The 25,362-nt window shown below is 53.0% G+C and overlaps 1 protein-coding gene across 12 annotated transcripts in view; it reads right to left on the bottom strand.

Annotated features, from left to right (window-relative positions):
- Positions 1-783: 783 nt before the first annotated feature.
- DGKZ (diacylglycerol kinase zeta) overlaps positions 784-25,362 on the bottom strand; it is a 53,149-nt gene continuing 28,570 nt past the window's right edge. For 9 of the 12 annotated variants that reach the window (XM_039704779.1, XM_039704772.1, XM_039704781.1 and 6 more), the window contains 31 exons: positions 24,864-24,972; positions 24,063-24,158; positions 23,192-23,269; positions 22,812-22,868; positions 20,636-20,704; positions 20,147-20,218; positions 19,722-19,838; positions 19,558-19,629; positions 19,181-19,276; positions 18,828-18,910; positions 18,588-18,648; positions 18,085-18,198; positions 17,552-17,692; positions 16,958-17,036; positions 16,614-16,669; positions 15,494-15,556; positions 15,174-15,247; positions 14,956-15,067; positions 14,513-14,712; positions 14,116-14,216; positions 13,900-13,979; positions 12,757-12,801; positions 12,424-12,493; positions 9,000-9,040; positions 8,227-8,417; positions 7,729-7,760; positions 6,968-7,011; positions 6,478-6,598; positions 5,927-5,963; positions 5,548-5,647; positions 784-3,186 (listed from right to left, as the gene is read on the bottom strand). In XM_039704779.1, the coding sequence (XP_039560713.1) occupies positions 3,070-3,186; positions 5,548-5,647; positions 5,927-5,963; positions 6,478-6,598; positions 6,968-7,011; positions 7,729-7,760; positions 8,227-8,417; positions 9,000-9,040; positions 12,424-12,493; positions 12,757-12,801; positions 13,900-13,979; positions 14,116-14,216; positions 14,513-14,712; positions 14,956-15,067; positions 15,174-15,247; positions 15,494-15,556; positions 16,614-16,669; positions 16,958-17,036; positions 17,552-17,692; positions 18,085-18,198; positions 18,588-18,648; positions 18,828-18,910; positions 19,181-19,276; positions 19,558-19,629; positions 19,722-19,838; positions 20,147-20,218; positions 20,636-20,704; positions 22,812-22,868; positions 23,192-23,269; positions 24,063-24,158; positions 24,864-24,972 (2,728 nt within the window). In that variant the 3' untranslated portion in view covers positions 784-3,069. The remainder of the gene's footprint in view (positions 3,187-5,547; positions 5,648-5,926; positions 5,964-6,477; positions 6,599-6,967; positions 7,012-7,728; positions 7,761-8,226; positions 8,418-8,999; positions 9,041-12,423; positions 12,494-12,756; positions 12,802-13,899; positions 13,980-14,115; positions 14,217-14,512; positions 14,713-14,955; positions 15,068-15,173; positions 15,248-15,493; positions 15,557-16,613; positions 16,670-16,957; positions 17,037-17,551; positions 17,693-18,084; positions 18,199-18,587; positions 18,649-18,827; positions 18,911-19,180; positions 19,277-19,557; positions 19,630-19,721; positions 19,839-20,146; positions 20,219-20,635; positions 20,705-22,811; positions 22,869-23,191; positions 23,270-24,062; positions 24,159-24,863; positions 24,973-25,362) is intronic. The other 3 variants (XM_039704771.1, XM_039704782.1, XM_039704773.1) reach the window with 2 other exon arrangements.

Here is a 25,362-nt window from a genome sequence, read left to right as displayed (position 1 = left end):
CAGGCTTCCAAACTGCCCCTAGAAATACGAGTTTGAGGTATGAGCATAGCTCCTCATCACCCACTGGCTCCATCACCAGCATGCCATTGACCACTGCAATTACCTCCTTTTTCAAAGAAAACTCCACAGGATAGAAGTGTGTTGGCCACAGTCGTCCTTATGAGTCTGAGGCTGGAAGCAAAAGTGTCCCTAATACTTTTTGTAATCAGAAGGCAGTCCTTCCACCAGAGTGGCAGAGATAATCCCTGCTCTCAGTGCTCAGCACTGGAGGCAGAAGCCCAAGACTCCCTGCTGGAGCTGGAAATGAATAGGAAGAGCCTCCGGCAGGCTCATCTCCCACAGAGCTGCATGGCTGGGGACAGCTCACCACAAAAAAAGGCCAACAAACATTTTGAAACTGGAGGCTGGACACTGCTGTAGTATCCACTGACAGCTGTGGCAGCTGCTGGGGCTGCTGCCTTTGCCCCAAGGAGGAATAGCAGGCTGCTGACTCACTCTTCCAAGGCCTTCTGGATCACTTGGGAAGGCAGTGCACTTTCTCCCTTTCCCACATTACACTGAGCATTGATGTATGACGCAGAATGAGGAGAAGGTCCCTCAGGACAAAGACCCTGTATCTAGCAACAGTATCAGAAGGACGCTGTGCTAAGAAGTGAACGAGGGCCAACAGGGAACTCCCAAAAGTACCCCCAAGTTTGGACAGGGGCAGAGGCCTTGGGATCCAACCTTGTTTGTGCCATGCAGGGCATCTGCTGTGCACTGCCTGCTGCAAGGAGACAGGAACTAAAACATCAATCTCTTTATTTCAATGGCAAGAAACAACAACATCCAAACAATCAAAGTTGAAAAGCAATGGGAACACAGGCTCGTGCCAGGCCCTGGGCCGGCTGGAGCCAGCACCCTCACATAGTTACAAAAATACAATCCTACAACAGTGTCTAAGAAACACAGACCCAGGTATTGCACAGAACCCCTGCCCTCAGGGGGCAGGGTAACCAACACCCCCTCCTTCTTCACCAAAATATAAGCAGGCTTGGAATTGCACAGCAACTCAGCTCACAGGTGCATGGAGGGGCCAGGCAGGGAAGGGGACAGTGTGTCTCTCAACTACCTGTACAAAACCTATAAGGGAGAAAGGGGAAAGCTGAGGCTTTAAATGCCTCTGGGCCAAGTTGGGCATCCCATCTGGGGCAGCAGTGGTGTGGACCTCTGAGAAGATGACAGTGCCTTGTCTATCAGTGGCCTGCCAGCAGTGCCAATGAGAACTCCAGGCACTTCTGGAGTGTCCCAGCTGTCAATGCATTAGTACACTATCATTATTATTTGCCAATACTGACACTGGCCCCTGGGCACCCTGCACTGCCCTGTGTGCCTCTGTTCCCCAGTACAGCATCACCCATCATTCAAGGAAACCCTGCCCCTGGGCAAAAAGTCTGAAGGGTATTCTGGTTCCCTACAATATCCTCATACCCTTTTCTTGGTAGTAGGAGGGATTCAAACAGTGCCACCCAGCACTACCCAGTGGGCACAGCTGTGTGTGAGTGCAGAGGGACTGCACAGACCACACACGGCAGCAGCAGTATCCTCTCCTAGAGCCAAGATGTGAACAGCAACCCCCTTCACAACCACTGCCCATCTAAAAATGCCAAGCAGGTCTGCCAGGCTCAGAGCCATCAACTTTCCTCCTCTGTGGGCACTTCCTGGTCTTGGAGACTCAGTTCTGCAAAAGCCTTGCTTAAGGCCTGGCTTGATGTCTTGGCATTAAGTGCTCACAGCATCAACAGGGGAGATGGATTGTGGTGCCTCATGCCCACTGCAGGCAGTTGGTGAAACTCCATCCCACTGCAGGCATGACTCAGGGCTACGAGCTCCAATGGTTCCTGGGAATCCAAATCTCTCTTTCTACTAAAACTGGAGGGTGAGTTCATGGTCTGCCCAGGTGGGTTGTGTCTCAGCTGGGTGAGCTCCCTGCAACACCCTGCACCCAGTTTGGGGAGTAGCAGGAGTCAGCCTAAGAGGATGCATGTTGCCAGGTTGGGGGGCAGGAGGGGATCCCTGAGAGCAGCACTGACCCCAGCACTGCCCGTCCAGCCCCGTGCAAAGTCTAGCATTGAGGGGGAAACTGAAGCAAGGAGGGCAGCTGAATCGAACTCAGCATTTGGGAAATACAACAGGCATCACTGCTGCCACTGCCACCAGCTGAGTGCAGCTCTCCACCATCCTGCAGGGCTCACAAAGAGATGCTCAGTAGAGTGGGTGTGCAAACTGTTCCACCCAGCCCCGTGGAGAGAAGTGTGGTGGGAGAGTTTGGTAGCCTTCCTCCATGCCATCCCAGCCCTGAGTCAGACTGCTAACTAAGCACTAAAGGCCCATCAGGAGAGCACCTGCTGCCCTACTTCCAGCTGCACCAGACCCAGGTGCTCTGAGCAAAGGCTGGATGCACAAGTGACTTCCCTCCTGCTGCAGAAAGCTCTGGGTAGGGCAACACAGAGACCTGGTGCAGCCCCAGGAGGAAGGAGAAGGCAGTGCCAGTAAGCTGTGGTGCTTCCTTTGGGGCAGAGTGCAGCTCACAGCCTCTGCAGTCTGTCCATGCAGCCTGTGCCTCCCACAGCTGTGCCAGACAGGAGAGGAGGAACAGGACACAAACCTAGCCAAGCACCTAAAAGAGGGGCACTGCCAGCAGAGAGAGGGGCTGAGCAATGATATCCCATAAGGATTATAGGTAGGAGCCTGTGGAGGGGGCACTGGCATTACTCCCATGAACAAGGGTGACTGGGGGCTTCAGCCTGGCCTGCTCCAACATGGCTGGGGGATAGAGCCCATCTAGGGCAGGGAATGTGGTGAAATACAGGTGAAGGGGTGGACACACAAAGAATCAGGCTTCAAGTCTGAAATATCCATTGTCCTCATAAACAGAGTTCCAGCCCAGCCTGGGGCAGAGCTCTTCTGTATCCATCTCCAGGGACCAGGCTGGCATCTGGGGAGGGTTGGGCCAGATACAGCTCTGCCAGTTGGCATTGTACTCTTCTCATCCTGCATGAGCTGGCTCGGGCTAAGGCACGCCAAGCACTACACAGCTGTCTCCTGGTCCTCCCGCTGGATCATCTGGTAGTGCTGTAGGTTCTCGAGGTAGGCAGCTAAGTCAGGGTCATTGGCTTTCTCAGCACGGTGCTTCGGGGTGTCTCCCTGCGCAGGGGAGGTGAGAAGTAGAGCGTCAAACCCTGCCTAAAGGCTGCTTTGGCACCCAAGGACATCCCCAATCCCCCATGTGGCTGGGTCCAGCAGAGCCTGCAGCCAAACCCCAAGTCAGGCAGCAGCCAAATGCCCATGTGCTTACCCTGGGATCAAAGTGTGCACCTGGGGAGCCTGACTACTGCAGGCCTGGGAGCTGTCCCCTGAAGGGCCATCAGCTCCAGGCATAGGCTAGGGCATGACTGATCCTGAGCAACACAAGTCACCCAAGAAGAGACAAAGGCTGGTCCTCCTGACCTGCTCTTCCCCTGTGTTGGGGAGGCAGGCGGGAAAGGGTGAGGAATGAGGGGTATGTCTGGGGAATGCCCAAGCATACCAACCCCCCTTCCCTCTCACAGCCTGGCTAGCGCTCCAGCTCCCGAAGGAGGATCACATTTCACCAGCTTATTGCAGCCATCTGGATTGTGTCCACTAATGAACTCCCGCACTCCATAAAAAGCAAATCTGTTAACAGCTCCCAGCTCTGTCTTCTCTCCCCTTTCCCTCCCCCTGCTCCTTGCTCCACCTCTCCAAGTGCCCAGGCTCTGCTGTACCACTGAGAAAGGCCACAGAAACCTGGCGCTCTGCTGCTGCCATTGAAAACCAGCCCTGGAAGGGATACCCGTCCTGCCCAGCTCATCTCCTCGTGCACAGCAGGGCACAGGCAGCTGCAGCAGTGTGCTGGGGCCTCCAGAGCAGCCCCAGCTATATTTCTCCATCAAGAACAATGGTCAGTCATGCAGAGTCCTCCGCTGGGCCTGATGTGGCTGTGCACAAAAGCCCATCCATATGTGGCTGCAGAGAGGTATCGTGCAGCAAGAAATCTCCTTGGCATGTGCACCCCAAGACTGCGTGGGCACACCCCATGGTCCTGCACACAACCCCCCGCAGCCACACCATCAGGGGGTGGAGACCATGTTGTGCTTTGGTGCTGGCTCTCCTTGATGGCCTCCTCCCCACATCCCCTGAATGCAATCACTCATTTAACAGAGGAGAAATTAAGCTTCTTTCCTGTTCCCCTGCAGAAGCCCCTCTCATCACTGCCTGCCTGCAGCCTGAAACCAGAGCTGCCAGGGCCTCCCTGCCCTGCTGGGCTGAGGCACTCCAACTGATAAGGCTCAGCCTCCCTCACCACTGCAGGGAGCGGGATCAGTCTGCTCCAAACCCGTGCTACAGGTCTGCTGCTGGGGTTTCTAATGAGGTGGATCCTGCCTGTGCAGGCAGGCTGTGACCCGGAGCCCCTGAGAGGTCAGTGCAGCAGCACAGCGGGGTCCCCAGGCAGCCACAAACCCGACATGCGACATGCTTTTGCACAGGCACGTGCAAACCCACTCCCTGGGGCAGCCGCATGCATGCCTGAGCAAGGCTCCCTTTGGTCCTGGCAGGCTGGGGGCTGTTCCTCTCCTTCAGTCAAATGAGGGGGCTGGGGACAGAGAGGGGCCATGCACCCCAAACTGCCCTCTCCTCTTGCCTCTGCCAGCTGGGTCTCCATTTAGGCCAGCCCCACTCTAGGCACTGTGCAAGGCCTAAGCCTTAGACAGGACCAAGGAAGAGAGATGGGGAGCCAGAGATTATCTGTACTGCATTCTCCTGGCAGCTGGCAAAGAGGGATGTGCATTGTCTAAATTGCAGCCCAAGCTCCACCACCACCAGCACCCCTCAGCTGGGCTCCTAATGGGTAGCACCTTCTTGGCTTGTTGTACATCACCTCTGCTACAGCCTATCACTACAAGCCCCCACCAGAGATATCTGACCACATCCTCTCTGCCATATGCCAGCCCTGGGAACCTCCTGTACCAAAACATGGCCCCAAGCCCTCCCCTTTTGCATCTCTTCTGCCAGGGCTGGCACAATTCCCTGACACTAAGGCACAGCTCAATTAACTCGGCATGTGAGAGAAAGTGCTGCCACTGCTTGCTCCTGCTCCCTGCAGGCCAGCTTCACCCGCCAAGAGGAGCTCCCAGATCCCCCATCAGGGCTGCCGGGGGTGGGGGAGAGCGGGGGAGTCCTGCAGCTGGGAGGGAGAATGTCCTTGCTCTGACCCCTGGGGGTGGGAAGGGGGAGACAGGGATGAGACATTCCAGCCCCTCGCTTCTAATTTAATAAAACAACAGGGGGAGAAGCGCCAGGAGAAGAGGGATTTAACCCCTCTGTAGCTGGGCTCTACTGGGCAAGCATGGGTACTCCATGTCAGCTCCTCTCTGATCGGCAAACACTTCACCCAAAGCACCCCTGCTCTGCTCTCCTGCTGGTTGTGCTCCTTGCCAGCCCTCTGGTCGCCCCAGAAAGCCCCACTGCCACCGTTGCCACTGTCACCTGCAGATCTGTCTTCATGAGCGAGGCCCCGGCCTCCACGATGTAGTGGCAGATAGTGCGCTGGCGTAAGGCTGCAGCCTGGTGCAAGCTGGTCTCACCGCTGAGGAGGAGAAAGCAGGAGATGTGAGATGTCCCCTTGAACAGGGACAATCAGCACATGCAGGTGGCAGCAAGGGACAGCAATTCAGCAGCAGCAGCAGCTGATGGTAAGTTGTGTGTTTGTCCAGGCAGAGGAGGGGTGCTACTCAGGGGCAGTCTGTCCAAAATGGACTGGGAATCATGGCTGTCAATTAGAACACGGGCAGCTGAAGTGCCCCCATAACTGGTCACTTCACAGAGAGTCTGGCCAACAGGTAATGCAAGTCAGGCAGCAACTTACTTCTCCTCCTCTGTGGCATCAAGGATTTCTGAAGGAGCTGTGGAAAGAAAGAGTGTGAGTGAGACCTAGCTCTGGGGCAGAGACAGACCTGCCTACTCCCTGGTCACAGTCTGCATCATTCCATAGGGGCTGCTATTTTCATGCTGCCTGCAAAAGTCCTAGCTCCAAAGAACTCAGGTCAGCAATGGCATCTGAGCCCAGGAAAGAAGTGGTTGTGGACTTACTACAGATAAATACCTAAATAAAAATAAAGCTGTCTGTATTTCAGTGGGAACTTCCAAAAACAACTGGTCAGCTGCATGATGGCAGAATCAAGACACTGAGAAGTGTTTCCCAGAGACATGCTGAGCCCTGCCAGGACACAGCAATAGCCATGAGGACACCCCAGTACTGGCAGACAGATGCCAGGAAAAGCCCATACACCAGAAGGATGATGTAGCAAACCCAGAGGGAAGGGATCTAAGCCCAGGAGCACTCCCTCTGAGCAGAAGGTTGATTTTTTTTGGCTGCCAGGCTCCTTTGCTAAGAGTGGCACTCCAACTCCAGCTCACCATTCTCGATGATGTATTTGACGATGTCCTTGCTTCCCGATTTGACAGCATGGTGGAGGACAGTCTGGCCCGAGGAATCTCGCACCATCAGGTCTCTTCCAGCTTGATGCAGCTCTTGGAACTACAGGATTGTCAGATTGCTCAGGATGAGTTACATTTCCCAGCTCCAAGCCCCAGAATTATGTGCGTGGAGTGTCTGACAGGTTGTGTAGATACTTGGTGCTGGTGGGAAGCTTTGTCCAGCTCAGCCATGTTACCAAGTCCCTTCCCTTCTCCTCCCTTCCCTTTGTGTCTCCCAGGAGATGAACCAGGGCTCCTTGCCAGAAGCCTGCCTGGTTTCTAGCCACCACTCCTGAAGGAAGGCCTTTGACAGGCACTGCTCCAGGGCAACTGGAGAGCATGGCTGGCAGGGCTTCCCTTAGCCCAAGGGGCACACCAGCCCAGGAGCCAGCCTCGGCTGCTCATTGCAGCAGGCTGCTGGAGCACCTACCTTGCTGAAGTTGCCACTCTTGGCAGCTTCTATCAGAAGGTCATCTGCAAAGAGAGACGCGTCAGGGTCAGAACAGTCAATCTGGAACACTGCTTATCTAATCCTGGAGACAAGAGCTGGGCACCAGAGGTGTGGAGCAGGAGCACAAACTCCTCCAGGGATTAACCCCTCGGTCAGACTGCATTTACATGGCTTCTCTACCTTCAGGAATGCATGGAACAAGCCAGGGAAAGGAAAGAGGCACCATGTAGCTAGCAGTGCAGCCAGATCTCAGCTCCAGGGAGGTGCGGGGAGAGTAGTCTCTGCCCTTGGGCAGGATAACTTGTGATGAAAATGGGGAGCAGGTTTCCTGGGCATCAGCCAGCAGCCAAGATGCCTCTCACCAATGACTCACTCACACCTCCAGGCTCCAACCATGCTTCAGGAAACTCTTTCCATTTGTTCAGCTTGGTGAGGCCCCTGATCTCGTGCTCCCACCTCCCCAGGGAGAGGCAGAGACAGCCTCCCAATCCAGTCCACAACGCTCAGCTCTGCAGGTGGGAGATTAACCCCTTGCCACATCATTTCCGCATGTTGGAGCTGTGAAGGCGCCTGGCTGGGCCGCTCCACAAATCACTGTCAGGTCTCTTGTGCTCACCTCTGGGTCACCAGTCCTCATGGAACAACAGGGCTCCTCTCCCTGCTCACCAGGGAAAGGATAGGCCAAAAAAACCCATGGCAGGAAAACAAGAGTACAGCCCGAGAGGCAGGACTCCACTCACCTTTATGTGGGAGGCCGCGCTCAGGCTCAGCGCTGGAAGGGAAGAAGAGAAAATGCAACTGAGCCTGCCAGTCCTGGCAGCAGATGGCCCTAATGGGCATGCCACCATTAGAGGGATGGAGAAACCTGCCTGTGGCACTCCCTCTTCCCTGATCTGGGTTCTTCCCCATCCCCACTCTCATTTCTACTGCTGCTTCTGGCACCATTGCTCCATACTTGTCACTGGCCTTAGTTTGGCTGAGAGACACCCTTGTCCTCTGTCCCAAGGGTGAGGTGCTGGAGCTTGACCCCACTGCTGAGCCACCTGGTGGTGATGCCCCATTACTTAGGGCAGCACTGGCAGAGGAACAAGGAAAACAGGACTGCATCTCATCCCTTGATCTTACTCAACACTGAATTCCTGCTTACTTCCAGGGAAGTAAGCCTTGTAATCTGGCCCAGGGATCAATGCTGTGAAGCCCATTCTTCCTGAGGCCCTGTACTCCCATTTCAGACTCACCTGGGGGCAGGAGAGGAGGGTGGAGAGGAAGAACAGGAAGGAAATGCAAAATGGTGCCCAGGGGGTGTGGCAGATGAATCCACGAGGTCAGGCATGGCAGGAGAAGTGCTCACAGTCTGAGTGACCACTAGCTCTGGGTCCAGCACATAGAGCTCATCCTGAGAGATCTCTGTCACATAGTTGAGGTGTTCCTGAAAGACACGAGTCAGGACATGCTTCCTCAGAAGCAAGACCTACTTCTGCAAAACTACATCCCCTCATATCCCAGTGGGTAGGTTTGTGGCCCACCCATTTGCACAGCAGAGCAATGATGGCTTGAACAGTCTTATGCCTGGGAGCCTTTGGATTTCCTTGTTCTTTTCAGGCTTCCTATCTCCTGATGCCTTAGCAACCTTATCTCCACGTCCCCCTCCCTGATCACTAGGGGAAGTATCTAATACTGGTGAAGATGATCCCAGCTGGCAGGTCCTCCGGCCAGTCTTGCTATGTTTGCTATTCCTTACCTGCTGCACTGGAGGGCCCTGCAGGCAGCTTTCAACCCAAGGTTCTGTGCTACCACCCAGGCTTCTTCCCTTTTCTCCAGAAACCTGGAGGTGCTGAGCGTGGTCCTGGGCCAGGCTCACCATGCCATCCTTCTGGGGGATGCCAAAGGCCAGGGCAGTGGTATGAGACCCGTGTGGCCCTAAGGCTATGCCTGCCTGTTGGTCTGTGTGCAGCTGGGACACCCAAGCACCTTCCCAGGGGATGATGGTGCAGGATGAGGCTGCACTCACCTGTGCACGGTCTATCCTGTAGAACCGATCGGCCGTGGTTGCTGTAAGACAGGAACAGAACGAGACAGGCTGATCCTTGGTGCGAGACAAGGGAGACGGCCTATTCCCACCATCAGTGACAGTGAGCTATCCAGCCACTTCATGGCTTGCTCAGAGGGTACAGCAAAACAAACAGCAGCCCCTACCACGAGCAAACCACTTCCCTTCATGGATCTGCTGGTGTCTTCACCCTAGAGGCAGCCCCTTAGGCCTACAGACCACCATGTCCCCGTGAAACACGCCTCTGCTACCTCCTCCTCAGTGACTCCCGTCAGGGAGCCACAGGTAAGGCAGGAACACAACTAGCTGATGCCATGGCCTTTCTGGGGGCTTTCAGGTGCTCCAGCATTATCCTGAGCAGACGAAACTCAGGGCTATGCAGTGCATATCTCAGCATTCACTTATACAGGTGAGGAACTGCTGTGATTAACATGGTGCACCTCATTGAACAGTGCTCAGCAATGGGGGCACTACAGGAGGCTGGGAGAAGAGAGGGCTCATCCTCCTGACAACTTGACTAAAGACCTTCATGAGGCCACTCAGAGCATGAGACTGCCAGGCACAACAGAACATGCCACCACCAGCTGTAGGTCCAAGTCCCGGTCTCCTAGGATGGCAGGAGAGCTTCAAATCAGCCTCCAGCCTGTCTGAGTGCATCCCTCTTCCTTGGAGAACAGATCACCACAGAGAGAGAGGAGCTCTAATAGAGCAAGTGGCTATGCCGGAACCAGACACACATGGTCACCATCCTCAGGGGAGCAGGGAGGGGTTATGGATTCAGGACATCAGACCAGGACAGGGTAAAAGCACACTGCCAAGACAGCTGGATTCCTATGCAGGGCAGCATTTCCCCAATATCCTGACAGGCTGCTGGTGCCAGTCCAGGAGAGGTAGCTGCAGTGGGATCCTCGCAGACCCAAGTAAGTCTCTCTGCAAACAGAGTGAGGATGTGCTAGAGCAGGTGAGAAGAGTGAAAGAGCCATGTTTATCCTGGATATTTGCATCCAGTGAACTACTGTTCAAGGTCTATAATTCAGCTACTTGAATGAACCTGTGCTGTGTCGAGTGAGACTCTAGCCTCTTTCCTGACACAATTTTCCTGAGCCCAGACCTGCTGCTGGGAAACTGGCAGAAGGGAAAGTGGCCCTGGTACAGCAATCCTGCTAGTGACACTGGGGAGCAGCACCACCATTCACAGGGCTAGAACCTTGAAGGGAGAAGTTGCACCCTCTCTGCCTAGCACGAGGCTTCCCAGGCCCACTTTGCAACCCATGGCTGTGCTCTGCTGTGGTCTACATGCTGCTTGCTGAGATATCAGAGAGATGAAATGCTACCAGTGGGCATTTCACTCAGCCAGATTCCAGAGAAGTTCTTGGTCAGAAAAGGAAAAGGGAGAAGAGAAAGTTACTTTCAGGCAGGGAAGAAGCAGCAGCTGGAGCCCAGCAGGGAGGCTGCTCTCCCATAGCACTGCTCTGCCCATGGAGCCCGGCTCCGGGCATGCTGGAGCAGGGGGCCCCCTGCCTGCACAACACAGCAGAGCATCCCCAGCAGTCCCGCAGTGACAAACACATGCCACCGAGCTGCCTTCAGCTCCAGGGTCAAGAGAACCACAGACTCCCCTTGCTCCACTGGACTCAAAGTTAAACTCCTGAGACTAAATAAAGGGAAAACTAATTCTTCAATCACCTGAAACAAACAAGTAAAGAAGGACAAGAATGTGAGCCAAACCCAGCAGTCATGCTAAGAATCATCTTTGTCTTGCTTTGGGGTGGGAGAGGCCATAGCCCACAGACCCATTTGCTGGGAGCAGGTTTGCACAGATTTCCCCCCCTTCCCCCCGCTGAGGTCAGGGTAGGAAGTTTTGGTGTGTTGTAACTTCTGCTCAGAGGCTGTGAACCCATCCTTCCTTGTACAAACTGGCTATGGAACCCCCAACCCTGGCAAGGCAACATCCACAGGACATCCATGTGAGGGGCATCTGAGGGGGTGCACTAATCCGTCAAAGGCCCCTCCAAGTGCCCCCATAGTCATTCCTGAGGCCTTGCACCACAGGACTACATGTAATGCAACAAATGTGGAAGAGACAATGGCAAACTCCCCACCTAACCCAGAGAATTGCTTGGATTTTCCTACATGGTCTGAGTGTATATTAACCCATCAGATTCTATTCTTTTCGAGGGGACCTTCACCACCAAGAAGACCAGCTGGAGAGGATCAATGGGGCATCACTGGGATCCATGGAGTGGTGATACTTTCCTTATTTTGTCCCCGTTACTCTCTTTCTGTTCCCCCACCTATTTTCTATTTCTCTCTCTCTCATATTTACAGTCAAATAAAACCCATACTATGTCACTGACATATGGTCTCTTTTTCACCTTAATTTGGGCAGGGGCATACCTTAGTAATTGGATCCTGACAGACACACACACTGAATCATGTTCAGCTGCCATCAACAAGCACCTCCAGGTCCTTTTCTGCTGGGCAGCTTTCCAGCCCCCACTTCTCCAGCCTGCAGCACTGCACGGGGTGGTTGTGACCCAAGCCAGGACATCTACTTTTTAGAACCTCATGCAATTTGCCTTGGCCCATGATGCAGCCTGTCCAGATCCCTCTGCAGTGCCTTCCTGCCCTCCCACAGATCAACATTCCCACCCAACTTGTCTGCAAGTGACTGAGGTGTGCTTGATTTCCTCATCCAAACTGATAAAGACAATAAACAGGACCAGGCCTGATACTGAACCCTGGGGATCACCACTGGTGACCGGCTACCAGCTGGATTTAACTCCAGGCACCACCACTCTCTGGGCCCGGCCATCCAGCTGGTTTTCTAGCCAGAGAACAGTGAACTCATGTGAGCCACGAGCAGCCAGATTTCCCAGGAGAATGCTGTGGGAAGCCGTGTCAAGCATTTTACTGAAGTTCAGGTGGACAACATCCACAGCTTTTCCCTCATCCACCGAGCAAGTCATCTCGACATAGGAAGAGATCAGCTTGGTCTCCTTCCTTGCCTGTCCCCTCTGAAGAGTTTATAGCCATCCATTGCAGCACCCCAGTTGTGTGACTTGTCCCGCCATGTCTCTCTGATGGCAAATATGTCATAGTTTTCTTGCTCTGCCATATCTTTTGGTTCTTCCTGTTTGTAGCCCATGCTGCATCGGTGTTGATGCACTTCAGTTGGGCTACTGATTCCTCCACTTTTTTGGGCATAGGAGCTGTAATTCCTATGCCCTAATTCCGAGGTACTTTTGTGGTTTCTAAGGCATCGATAACCCTTGGATGTTTGCAGCCATGTGGATCTCCATCCCCTAGCTCCACTGAGCTGGCATACCAAAGGACCATCCCAGCACATCATCAGACCCCGCTCCTAGTGGAGGGTGATACTCACAGTCCAGGAAGCACCACTTGGGTGACAACTTCTGGAATGACAGTGTCTTTGGCTTGGCTCCATCTCCCTCCTGCATAATAAAAGAGAGGATAAAGACGTAACTTATGCCCTCTGCATCTCTCTTCAGAGCATTGCTCCTGCTTTGGGAAGTCCCTGCAGACACAGAGGACCACAGGTACTTGGATGAAACTGAACACAGGCACAGCACACTGCAACAGAGAGCACCATGGGACAGACTGGAGCTGACTGTAGAGCAGTGTCACAAGATGAGCCCCTGAGACCAGCACAGTGGACAGGACAGATGGGCCCAGAGGACAGAGAGGCCATACACACCTGGAAGAGCAGGCGCTCTAAAGCAGAGGGCTGTGCAGGGAAATCCTGCAGAAAAGCAAGGTGTCCTGTTACAGCCTGTGTCTGGGCAGCCCCCCCAGTCCCTCTCTCATCCCCCTGGAGTTGCTTGATGTGCTGCCTTATCTGGCTTTACACACTGTCTGGCCAAGGTACCTGGTCCTTGTCTGGCTTTAAGATTGGAGCACAGAGCTTACCCAAGGAGTGAGAAGAGGTAAACCATGAGGTGACCAAGGAACACCAGCCACACTGCACAGTTTTAAAGGTGCAGGAGATTGCAGGGGCATCTGTCTACCACACTGACACAGCAGCAGAGCATTACCCTGTGAACCCAGGAGCTGCCAGCTATGTGCCTGCTTGTGTGTCCTCACCAGTGCCTGGGCACAAAGTGGGCAGGGGACATGCATACAGAGCAGGCACAGCAACAGGCAGATGCCAGTGTGCCAGCCCAGGCAAGCAGCTCTGCAACTCAGCTCTGAGGGATTCTACGCATACATACATGATGGGATTCCCACAGGCACAAGAGTCAGCTAACAGCAGATGGAGAAAGGTCCCTTCAGCCTTCTGTGCAGCAATCAGATTGAGCGGTGCACCATCAGAAGCCACACTATGAGCTTAGAAGGCATTGTTCACCAGGAGCAAGAGTAAAACAGTCTGTGTACAGCTCACAGACACTTGCTAGTACATTGGCAAGGACACAAAAATTAGTGCTTGCAAATGAGAAGAGTGGAGGGGTTATAAACCTAATCCAGGCACCTGGAGAAGGCAGAGCTGTGACAGGAAACACAGAGCCTGTGAAAGCTTGGAGGGTTGAATGGTTATAGGCCCCCACAGGATGTGTGCTGGCTTTTTATACTACCCTGTCGTTTTTCAGAGTCACTTTCTGGGCTTGGACAACAGTCAGAAGAGCAATGCTGAAAAAGAAGCTGCTAGACAGCAGGGAGCAACAATGCATCCAGCTTGGGACCCTGCCTCCATCACATGGTGAAGGCAAACCATGACCTCTAAGCGTGACCTAAAGCAAGAGTGTGTGTGGTGGTGTGTGCAGGTCAAGGTGGCTTAGAAATCCTTTCCCTGAGTCCCTTCACCCTCAGTATTCAGCTATGACCACTTTTTACACAGACTCACCTCCTGCAGCTTCTCAATCTGGGTCCGGCACAACTCCAGGTCACTGTCTCCTGGAACCACGATGATCCCCAGTGGCACAGCTGCAGGACAGGGCACAGGCTCAGCTCAGGGAGCAGCCCATGCCCCATTCCCAACACCTCACACAGTTCAGCTACAGGCTTTGCCAGACTTGGGGACTGCAGCTCCCACCCCCTGGTCACTCAGCTGGTCACTCACAGGCTTCCTTGAGCTTTTCCTTGTCGTAGTTCAGTGCCTCATAGTCGCGCATGCTGATTCGGCTCACCCGGATCCGCAGCCGCTCGGGCACTGGCTGCTGGCTGTGTGCAGAGAGCAAGGAAAAAGGAAGGTATCAGAAAATGACACCCTGCTTTCTCCTTATTCTCCCAATTCCTCCAAAACAGGCAAGAGTATTGTATAGACTGGGGTGGGGAGCTTGGCACCAGCAGCTTCTCCAGCATCAGGGTCTGGTTTTACTTCTGTGACTTGATCCCTTCCCAGACCCTACCCAACAAAAGACTGAAATGCCTCTGCCAGTCACAGGTCAGTCCCATCCCTTTCCCTGCCAACCATCCAACCTTGGACAGAAGGTGGCAGTTCAATCTGAGGAACCTACTCATTGAGCAGAGGCATGGAGTTACGCCGCTTGGTCTTCTGCACCATGTTGGCTTGGTTGCGCAGAGAGATGTGGATGCGGGAAGCTGCCAGCTTGCAGGGCTCTCCATCTACCTGCATGGGGATGGCCTTGGATGTGGTGAGAACCACCTGCCGGCACTGACAGAGCCGCTCTCCATGGCCACCGACTTGCAAGGCAGCCTGTGAAAGGATCCAGAGTGAGAGCAGAACATGGACTGAGACATGGATGAAGGAAACATTCATTGTCATCTGGATATTACAAGTTACAAGTTCTGAGGGTCTCAGGTATGATTTCAGTGAGAAGGGACTCACAGAGACCAGGGCATGACAGCACCTCACCTAAATCTTAGAGAGTAGACACTGTCACATAGGACCATGCACTCCCCTGGCTGCTATCTACAAGTGTCAACAGTACTGACTCACCAGTGATGTCATGGTGAAGCCGATAACTTCAATGCAACCATCATCATGGCGCTGGGGCTCGAAGTCATGGTGCTCCCCAGGGTTGCCCCAGGGCATGGTGCCTGCACAGTACCTGTGAAAGGACGAGAAGAAATGCCTGGACTGGCATCCCAAACCCAGGAGGGGATCTACAGCACAGGTGTGAAAAGCGTATGAAGACAGGTCCAGGGGGTGCTCACCTTGGGATGTTAAGGAAGACCAGGCACTGGGGCTTCAGGTCCTGAATCTTGGAGGTCAGGTCTGTCCCATCACACTAGAGACAACACAGGAGTGTTCAAGCTGCTGTAAGGGAGAGCCTGGTCCATCATACCCAGTTAGGAAGAAATGGCCTCCCTCCTCTGCTCCCTACAGTGAATGTTTTCCAAGTCAGGGGAAGCTGATGCTCCCAGGAAGCTCTCTGTTCACTCCCCAACCCTGACATACTCAGTGTGCCAAGGGACATTCCTCACACCTCCACAGCTCACCCCCTCCCTGGACCAGAGCACCCCAGCACACTCACAACCAGCCTGACATGCTTCGCCAAGTCTTTGGAGCTCCCGGTGAGGAAGTCGGAGAAGGCCGTCTGCCAAGGTAAGAGACAGAGTTAGTGCCCAGGTGCTCACCAGAATGGGCAGCCAGAAGCCTGCCACTGACCTGCAACTCAGCCTGCCACTGACCTGCCACAGACCTCAGCTGCTCAAACCTGCAAACCCCCTTTTCCTCCACTGTCAGAAGTCCTCTTCTCCTCCAAAACAACCTGATCCATTCCTCTTGCTATTTTGCATACCAAAAACCCTGAGGCAGCTTCAGTAACATGCTCTAGTATTCCCTTGCCAGCCCAGTCCTGACTTTAGGGAAGAGCTGACAAGATGAGTCTCCTCCAGTGAGAATCAAGTAACAAGAAACAAATTCAGTCTCAAGCTGTGATGAAGCACCACCCAACAGAGCTAAGTGACCCCATCTAGAGATTCCAGGAGGGACAGCATGGTCCCCTTTGGGTTTAACTGTGCAGACAGCAAAAGAGACACAAGCAGGACAGATGTGAGATGACACAGAGCAGCACTTGGCCTTTAGCACTGCTCAAATACCAGTCACCAGACACATGGCTAGAAAGTACACTGAGGATGGGGAGACAGAGGAACAAAGGTGATACTGAGAAGCAAAGCTCCAGAGGTGAGACATAGGAAGGTGGTGTAATTAGCCAGGAAGCTGTAACTGATCCAAGGTATATAATAAAAGACCAAAGTAGTGTGCAGACTATGGAAAGGCTTCCTTTTCCTCTGCAGGGGGAACAGTCTGCCTTCCCACAGCTCCAGGGAGGTCCTGCCTGGGTGACCACCCGTGAGCTTGAAATCAAGAACAATAGTGGCAGGAGATCAATACAGCAACTGTACTGCAGGGCACAGAGCAAGCTGTACTGCCAGCAGCCAGCCAAAGGGGAGCTGTGACTCCCAGTGCTGCAGCATTTCTCCAGCAACTTTCCAGCTTTGGGCTGGGGTGCTTAGCTTGGGTGCATGTGAAGATCCATGTAGCTTAAATGGGTGAGTTTAGAGCACAGGCAGAAGGCAGGTCCATGCTTGTGCTGCAGCTGACGTTAAGGCTGCTATGACTGCAGGCTCAGATATCCCCCACACACTCACCCCAGCATAGAACATTTTATTCCGAAACCGGCTGTTGAACTTCTCTGGGTTGGCCTCTAGGGAAAGGAGAAAAAAGTCCAGGTCACTGGCCTACACATGGAAATATTTCACTTGCCAGCTCTCCTCAGACACAGCTCTCCAGCCAGCCTCAGCCAGGGGTATGCCCCCAGCTTTTTTCCTGTGCAGACACCCCTCTTCCCCCTTTGCAGCTTGGACTTGGTCCTCATGTTTCACCTCCAGCTCTGTCCCTGAAGCAATTCTGTTGTTCACTTTCCTGAGGAACCCAAGAAACAAGAACAGACCCATCCCACAGACCCTGAACAAGTCCTGCCAGTGCTCTGTACCTCGGGATTCATGGAACTCCAGCGTCACCCGTGCGTCAAAGCCAAGGCTGAAGTAGTTATTAAAGACATCCAAAGGAAGCTGAAATGAAAAGGAGGAATAAGGATGAGGCTGCCAGCATGTGCCCATGGCACAGATGAGGTCAGGTTACAGCACAGCCATTACAGTGTTCATGAGGCTGAGGGACCCTGCTTGTCTTTTCCCTAGGAAAATACAGAGGTCGCCAGCCTGAGATGATGGATTAGTTCCTGGCTCCTAGGGATAAGGGAAACGGTCCAAGGGGACACACTCTGCTGTCTGAGGTTTCTGCAATCACCCATGTTTCTGTTAAAGAAAATAGTCTCACAGAAGACTGGGCTTATACCTGTTGCAAGTTGTGGTTAAAAACCTGTGGTAGGCATTTAGTTATGAACTCTACATACACTCTTGCTATGAGTGCTGTGGCTCAGAGGCGTGAACAGAATGGTGGAATTGGAGGAGTGGGAAACACCAACCCAAGAACATAGCCTCAAGTGCTGGGACTGCCCAAGCCAGTGGCAGAAGAGAGAATGCAGACGTCTAGCACAGGGAATAGACATGGAGAGGAGGTGTCCCACCTTGTCAGCAGCCGCCTCATCCTTTTCCTCAGGGTTTGTGTCAGGGTTTGGCTCCACACGGAGGTTCCAGCGATCGAGCTGTACTATGTTCCCATCTTCTACATGCGACAGGATCTTGGACAGAGGCTCATCTGTGTAACCCTGGTGAAGAGAAGGACTTGGGGAGTCTCATGCCTGCCTCCTAGGGAGACACCCCAGACAGCAGGCTTTGGTAAGGCATCTCAGAGTAAAAGATGTAGAAGAGATCAACTATACTTGAATGCACAACAAAATGGGACTTGGAATTTAAAACAATACATCTTAGTTCTAAAAACTTTCCAAAGTTTGAAAAGCAAATTGCTTTTGTATAATCTAATGCAAAACCATTCAAATGTCAGAAGAACAGCAACATCCAAATTGCGCTTATTTGTTGGTCTGTATTTACAGGAAATTGAAACATGAGCCCATGCAAATCTCCAACCATATGTCTGAAACAAGGATTGAAGCACTCAGCCCTGCTCTGCCAGCAGTGAGTTCTTGTGCCCATCACTTACCCCACCCCAGTTCAGTGTTCTGGCCAAGTCGTTCCCTGTCCCCAAAGGTAGGATGGCCACAGGAGGAGGTGGGTTGATGCGTAACTGGTCCAGAATGGAGAGTATCCAGCCCACCTGCTCAAGCAAGAGAATGCAAAGAAACCATTAGCTATCTCAGGGACCAGCAGGCAGAGATGACTTGGAGCACTAGTGATGGCAGAGGGGCAGAGATGGGGTCTCCTTAGCCACAGCTGAGGTTATTCACAGTCTTTAATGCTCTAATCAGGTGCTGCAGGAGATACCAGTAACCCCAGTCAGGACACTGGCCCTCAAAAGGGCTACAAATCCAGACATGTTAGACTAGCACTCCCTGGAACAGTGCACGAGGGCACATGCTACCAGCTGCACCATGGATGCAGCGTGCCCAGTTTGCCCTGTTCTGGATTACAACAAGGAGGGCTGCTGCCTGCACTGGAAAGGCCTGAGCAAAGGGGCACCACGGGATGGAGGGGCTGGAGACTCACCGTGCCATCTCCCCCGCACGCCAGGATCCGGAGGTTGTGGACTTTGCGGTACAGCTCCAGCCTGTGGGGAACAGGGAGGTTGAGGAGGGGAGACTTACTGAAGGTGTTACACAGCATTCACCCTCAGCATTCACAAAGCCACATCCATGTCTCCCTCTATGAGCTGGGGGAAGAGCTCTCGGGACGAATCCCAGGATACGGCTGGGGGAAGAGAAAGATGCTGCCCCCATCAGTACTCACGCCTCCTTGGGTCCACCCTGGCTGAGGTCGAAAACTTGCCGTGGGTTGAGATACCACATGAAGGATTGGATGATCTTGGCTCCCTATGGGGAGAAGAAAGACATCAGGTAATATCGAGTTCCCAGTGGACAGCAGAAGGAGGCATCTGGTCCTGCCTGGGGACAGGCTAAGACAACACCATTCTGGAGGGGACACAGGCAAAGCCTGGCCAAGGTAGGAACTGCTGGGCATCAAAATGGCATTGTGGCCTCTTGTGCAGCTGAAGCATCACCAAAACCAGGATGAGAGCTCAGCACTCAAATGGCAATGCTCTCACAGAGATATCTTCTTAGACATACCAGACAAGGCCATACCTGATTCCCACCGCTCTTGGGGTTCACAAACACCAGCAAGGGCTTCATGAGAGGAGCTGGCATGGGCTTGATGACAAAGGGTTTCCACCTCCCTTCCTGCAAGAGATACCATAGATCCTACAGAAAATGCAAACTGCCACCTCCAGCTGAGCCCTAACATCATGCAGGTCAGAAGCAGGAGGAAGAAAACATCCCAGCCACCCCATAAACTTTATATCTGGGATATACCTTGCCAGCAGGCATGCTCCCTCCAGTTCAACCTCCTTAACGTCAGTGCAGACCCAGAAAAGCCCACTTTTATTCTCAGCCGTGCTCCTCACTGTTCAGTCCCTCTGCCCTTCCAAGACAAGGTCATTCCCAGTCCCCTCATATCTTACCTCGGCCCCCTTTTTGCTGGATTTCCGCTTGAATGATGTCCTCTTCTTCTTCTTACTAGATTTCAGTGGATTCTAGAGAGAAAAGGAACAAAGACAAAAACTCTGTGAAGAGCCACTGGCCAAGTGGGAACTGTGAAAGAGCCCCAAGAGCTGAAGTGACTTACCTGGGGCCGCCGGACCCGCAGAATCCAGGTGGGAGGAACGACAACAGCAGCGTGAGCCCCTAGTGAGCAGGGCTCTTCAATGTGTTGCAGCATGAAACATGATACTTTGCTGTGATACTGGCCAAGGAGAAGACAGAGAGAAAACTCAGCTGCTCAGTTTGCTGGGCACAGCCACCATCTCCTCCTCTCAGGTTCCCCATGCCAATGCAGGGAGTGCTGGACGAAACCATGCAGGAGTTTTGTAATGGGAAGGCAATGAAGAGAAAGTTTCTCAAAGGAGCTTGCAAATATCATAGCACAGCCTCTCCCAGCAGGGGGAGCTGTAAAGGGCAGGCTGCGAGCAGCAGCTCGAGCAGTCCCAGCAGAAAGCAGAGGTCATTAGCGCAGAATCTACTGGTAAAGCATTCAAGGGGGGCTCTGCTCACCGCTTGTTTGCACCAGGAACAGCTGATGGCTACAATCTCTTTGCTGTGGAAGGCAAACTTCTGCTGAAAACCCTGTGGAAGAAAGGATAAGAGGCTTAGGGAATTCCCTGCAGTTTCCTACCATCCAACAGTAAGAGACATTAACAAAGACAGCATTCCTGCAGCTGGAGCCCTCCAGATCCTGTCAGACAGTCCCAACCATAACAACAGCACCAGAGAGGCCACTGTGCTCTGTAGGGGTGTCCTTTTATTGCTCAAGGAAAGCATGTCAGGAAGACAGTCTCTTTCAGGATTAGCTGGGCCCAAGGGAAGAACTACTCTATGTAGGAAGCACTTACATAGTGCTTTACTGAGAAAAGCAGGGCATGTGTCTTGGTTTTGCTGCCAGACAGGAATGGTGGGATGTCCCTTGTTCCCAACCCTGCCATGTCTCTGGTTTGACCTTAGGTTTCCTTCAGGCTGAGTAAAATGCCCAAGGTGCCCTCTCACCTTGCCACACTGCCGGCATTTCCCTTCCTGCCGCCTCCGGTGCACCCAGTGATGTCGGACAACAATGGGCTAAATGGAAAAGAAAAAAAGAAAATTGAAAAAAAAAAAAAAAGTGAAGGGCCCAGTGCATGAGGGAACACAGGAATAGGCAGAAGAAATGGATAAAGGCCAGCCAACCTCTGCTCTCACAGCAAAACCACTGCTCATAGGGACCAGCCCCTCACCCGCTGAGAGACGGCAAAGCCAAAGAATCAGGGGACAAGAGGCCAAATTAAGATGCTCCAAGAAAAGGGAATTAAAACCAGAAGAAATAGGAAGGAGGACAGGGAAACTGAAGACTGAGAATCACACAAAGCAGATCCAATGGAGACTGGGTAAGCAGTGGCACATTTCTGCCCCTTAACATCTCTGCCCAGATGCCCTTAGTGCCAGGTGAAAAACGTGCTGGTGGAAGGTGTGAAAATCCCTGGAGAGACACAGTTTGTGCCCACAGGAAGAAGATGGAAGTGCTTGCAGCTAAGCAGTGAACCTCCTCACTCCACATTCCTCGAGAAGAGTGGCAGCCCCAAAGCCCTCCACACCCACTTCCCCCTGCTCTTTCCCCAGGCCAATCCTGAGCCTGCTTCAGTCTCAGCGTGGGCAGCAAGGCTGCTTGCCAGCATCTCTGCTCTGCCTGCAGGCTCACAGTGGGTTCAGGGCTGGGACTTGCAGAAGTGATTGTGAGGGAGTCAGAAGTTTTGTAAGGAAGTACCACTTGTCCTAAATCCCATACTATTCTTCCAGCCCTGGACTGGGAAAGGCACTGCAGCAAGAGTAGCAAAAAGAGAAAGGGAGTGCAAGATCACAGGCTGGCATGACAGGGCCCAACATCCTGCTCCTGACAGCTTTTGGGATCATGATGATGAGAGGCAGAAACTGGCAGGAGGTTGGGGTGAGCTCCAGTGTTGCCTCCCCTGAGTGCAGCACACAGGAGGGAATGAAGAGTCTTGTTGCCTTTAGCAGGTATTAATCCAGTAGGAGCAGAAGGAGGGCTATCCCTTGAGCTCTGGGTTCAAGCAAGCACATCCTAGGGAAAGGGCTGACCCTAAGGGGATCCCTGGCACCACAAAGGCCAAAAGAGCACCTTTTTAGGGAAACAGGAAGGAAGAGGCCTTGGAGGAACTGAGAAGCATTAGAAAGACAGGATGGAGAAACAGAATTTGTGAGAAAAAAGAAAAAGCAAGAAACAGGAGGGAGGAAATTTGTAGAGGTTGGAGAGAAGAAAAATAAGAGATGAATTTGAGCAGAGGCAGCAAGCTGTTAGCAGAGCCCAAAAGGTAAGTGAAGCACAAATAAGGGAGCTGGACTAAGAGCAGTATGGGAAGGAGGCACAGAAAGAAAAACAAAGCAAGAAAGGAAGGTTTAAAGTGATGCTGGAAGCTTCCCTTTACGACATCATGCCGTCACTTCAAAGCAGGCAGCCCTGTGTTTGAATATCCTTCCCCAGCTAGGTCTGCTGTTCCAGTACAAACACAGTGTGCTGGAGGCAGCTCTGTTACCAAAATGGCCCAAGACTGAGCCACCCACACCCACTCCAGAGCACTGCACAGGCTACACTGGCTCCACAGGCTGGAGGGTGAAGCGTGAAGGCTGACAGCTGCTTCCACCAGTGCAGGTCAGCAGACAGGTTCCAGGCCACTGCTTATGCCCAGTACATTGCAACATGGGCTGAAGGAATCTGATACCACTACTGTGGGCAACTTCCACTGCCACCTGTGGCACCTAGGTCAGGGCTGAGTGATAAAGCCAGAAATGAGCCCATACTGCTTCCTTCCAAATTGCAGGAGACTTGGGGACCTGCTGTTTGCTACAGCCTCATCTATGTGCCTAAGAACCCAACACAAGGGCAAAGTCTCTCCCAAAAAACACTGTCTGTAGGTTCCTCCCATGCAGATTCAGACCATGCAAACCATTGGATGCTCTGCATCTGCTGCCAGCAAACTCCTCACTCTTCACACTCAGTCTGTGCTGCTGCCTTGCAAAGAAACATCCCTTTTATGGCACCACCCCCTTGGAGAAGGAAGGAACATGATGCCTCCACTTGGATGGGCAACAAGCAGGCAGCATCTGGTGTCTTCGCCACCAAACTGGAAATGGGAGATGAAAATGTGGGCAGTGTCTAAGGGACATCTCTCACCTCCCGTATGTTCCGGGATCCTGACTCCCTGAAGGAAGGCTTGCAGCGGAAATTTATCTGTAGGAAGAACACATGAGAGGAACCAGTAAAACCATCGTACCTGAAGGAAATCTACTGGAATTTACTGCACTACAGTAAGGTTCAGAACCTCTGGAGTTGTTTGGTACTTGCCACAAAACCCTCCCATGTCTCGGTTATTGACCAAAATGAGGCCTGGGGTCCCAATTATGTCACTAGATCGTCATTTCAGTACTGTCTCTCAGAAGACCCCTCTCTGCAATCACACACTGCAGTTCCCCAGTCTTCTTGTATTTCACTGCCCAAGAAAAGGCTGCTATAGTTTTGTGAGCTGCAGAGAGGGCTTAACAGGCTCTACTCACTTTCTCCAGCTGCTCGATGCAGGGCGTATGCACTACGATCTTGCAGGCTGCACACTTGCGTCTGGAGAGAGGTTTTTGCTGAAGGGGAGGAAAAGGGGAGAAAAAAATATATATGTGAATGAAAATATGCAGTGTTCAGAGCCTGGCAAGCTCAGCCTCCTACCATACCTCTTTCTTAAGTATTGGGATACAGAACAAGCCCTATTGAAAAGTTAGATACAACCTAGACTTCTTATCTAGTGAAGGGGTCTACGCATGTGCCTATAGCAGATTTCTCAAGCCTGGGACAGAGCAGGGAGGTACTTTCCCTACTGTCCTGTCCTGCAGTCCTTGTCTTTTTCTGACACTGTCTGAGAGCACCACGGAAGCTTGTCTGGGAGGCACCTGCAGGGTGCCATCAGTGGCAGGCACCTGCAGGATGGCAGGCAGAGGGTGGCATCAGTGCTCCATGTCCTGCACCACGAGCGGGACTGAGCTTGCATACTGGGAGGGAGGACTGCAGGGGCAGGAGACAATAGGCCTGGGTCATCAGAGCTCACTTTTCTCCTCTATTGAAAGGTCTTGGATTCAGATTGTCCTTCCAAGGGTGTGGTATACCAACACCCTCTCTCTGGAACCTTCCAGGCAAGTGGCAGCCCTGCATCAGGTTCCCACTGCAAACTGAGAACCAGCATTGGCAGAAACTGGGGACTAGGCCCTCCGGTATGCAGAGGCAGGAGGGACACAGTGCATGCCTCGGCAGCTCCCCAGACCCCTGCATGTCCCCCAGCAGCAGCAGCAGCAGCACAGCCTCTGTGGTCTCCCAATAAGGTGACAGCACAGCCGGGTTTGTGGCCATTGCTGCCGAGGCAGGTGGCCCCAGGCAACTCACCAGAAGCTTTGCCATGCAGTTCTGTTCCCCAACGTAGCAGAAGTCCCCAGAGACATTGGTCTCAAACCAGATGTGCTCCCCATAGACCGCAGCTTCCTGCAAGACACAAGACAACACAAGCTCTGAGAGCATCCCCAGAGAGGCACCGAGCCCCTAAAATGCTTTGTGCGAGGGACAAGATACTGGACAATGTTGGGGGTGGGAGGTTGGAGCGAGGTGGAGGCCAGGAGACAAGATGCATACAACAGCCAGGGACAACTGGAGAGAGGAAACCTCAGAAAGCTGCTGCCATGGCCCACCTGCTGTAAACAAGAGGGCTACAGGAAACCAACTCCAAGACCTACAAACCACTTGTAGTGTCCTGCACAGGGGAGCTGCTTTCATCACCCCGAGAGGAGGCATCAGGGCAAACTCAGTGCAGGGGACACTCCTGAACCAGCTTCTGCTCTACAACTTGAACATGCAGCTTAAAACCTGTGGGGCATTGCCTGTGAAGGAGCAAGGGCTTACTCCTTTTGCTTGGCCCCAACCAACAGATCTTGGCTATGAGAAGCAGAAAAGCTGGGAGTGGAGTAGTTATGCCATCCCTCCAGGAAATACTTGTGCTTCCACAGCCTCTCTCTTGCAGCATCAAGTAGTGCTGCCAGGAGCACAGATGCTGGCACCAGCTGGTGGCAATGGGAGAGGCCATAAATGTGTCAAAGTCAGTCACCTGGGAAGCCTCAACCCAGGGAAGAGCCTGCTGCTTCTTGGCCAAGAGCCCATTCCATGCAATGCCCAGCAAAACACAGTACAACTTACGCTCCAATCCACAGTGCTGCGTATCTGCCTCTCTGAGTCACTCCTCATGGCCAGGGCCGGGTTTGGCTGGGCTACCATGTGTTGGAGACTGGATTTGGCAATAGCTTTCCTGGAAGACAAAGGAGGGCTGGCTATTAAATATATACGCAAAGCACAACCTGCTTCTAAGATGAAATGTGAGCCTGGAGCAGAAAAGCCTCCTCAGGACCAAGTGGCTGGAAATGAGGTGAATTTCCATCCCAGCTGGCTGAGAAGTACCTGTTTCTGTGAGATAGTCCTGTGGGCTGAAGAGGTACTGGCCATGTTGCTGACAGCTCAGCCAGACAGCCTGTACAAAAGGTACAGTCTGGGCCTGTTGGGTTAATGCTCTCAGCGGTAAGAGCTCCATTGGAAAATACCATGGGAGTGTCCACAGACCTGCAGTGGTGGCACGGCCTTTGCAGGGACAATCTAGAGCACCTGTCCAACAGTCTCCCTGCATCTCTCAGGCACCTCAGAG

Source organism: Passer montanus, unplaced genomic scaffold (assembly GCF_014805655.1).
Source record: "Passer montanus isolate IOZ18808 unplaced genomic scaffold, ASM1480565v1 scaffold18, whole genome shotgun sequence".
Taxonomy (NCBI): Eukaryota; Metazoa; Chordata; class Aves; order Passeriformes; family Passeridae; genus Passer; species Passer montanus.
This window is presented reverse-complemented; position numbering and strand designations above follow the sequence as displayed.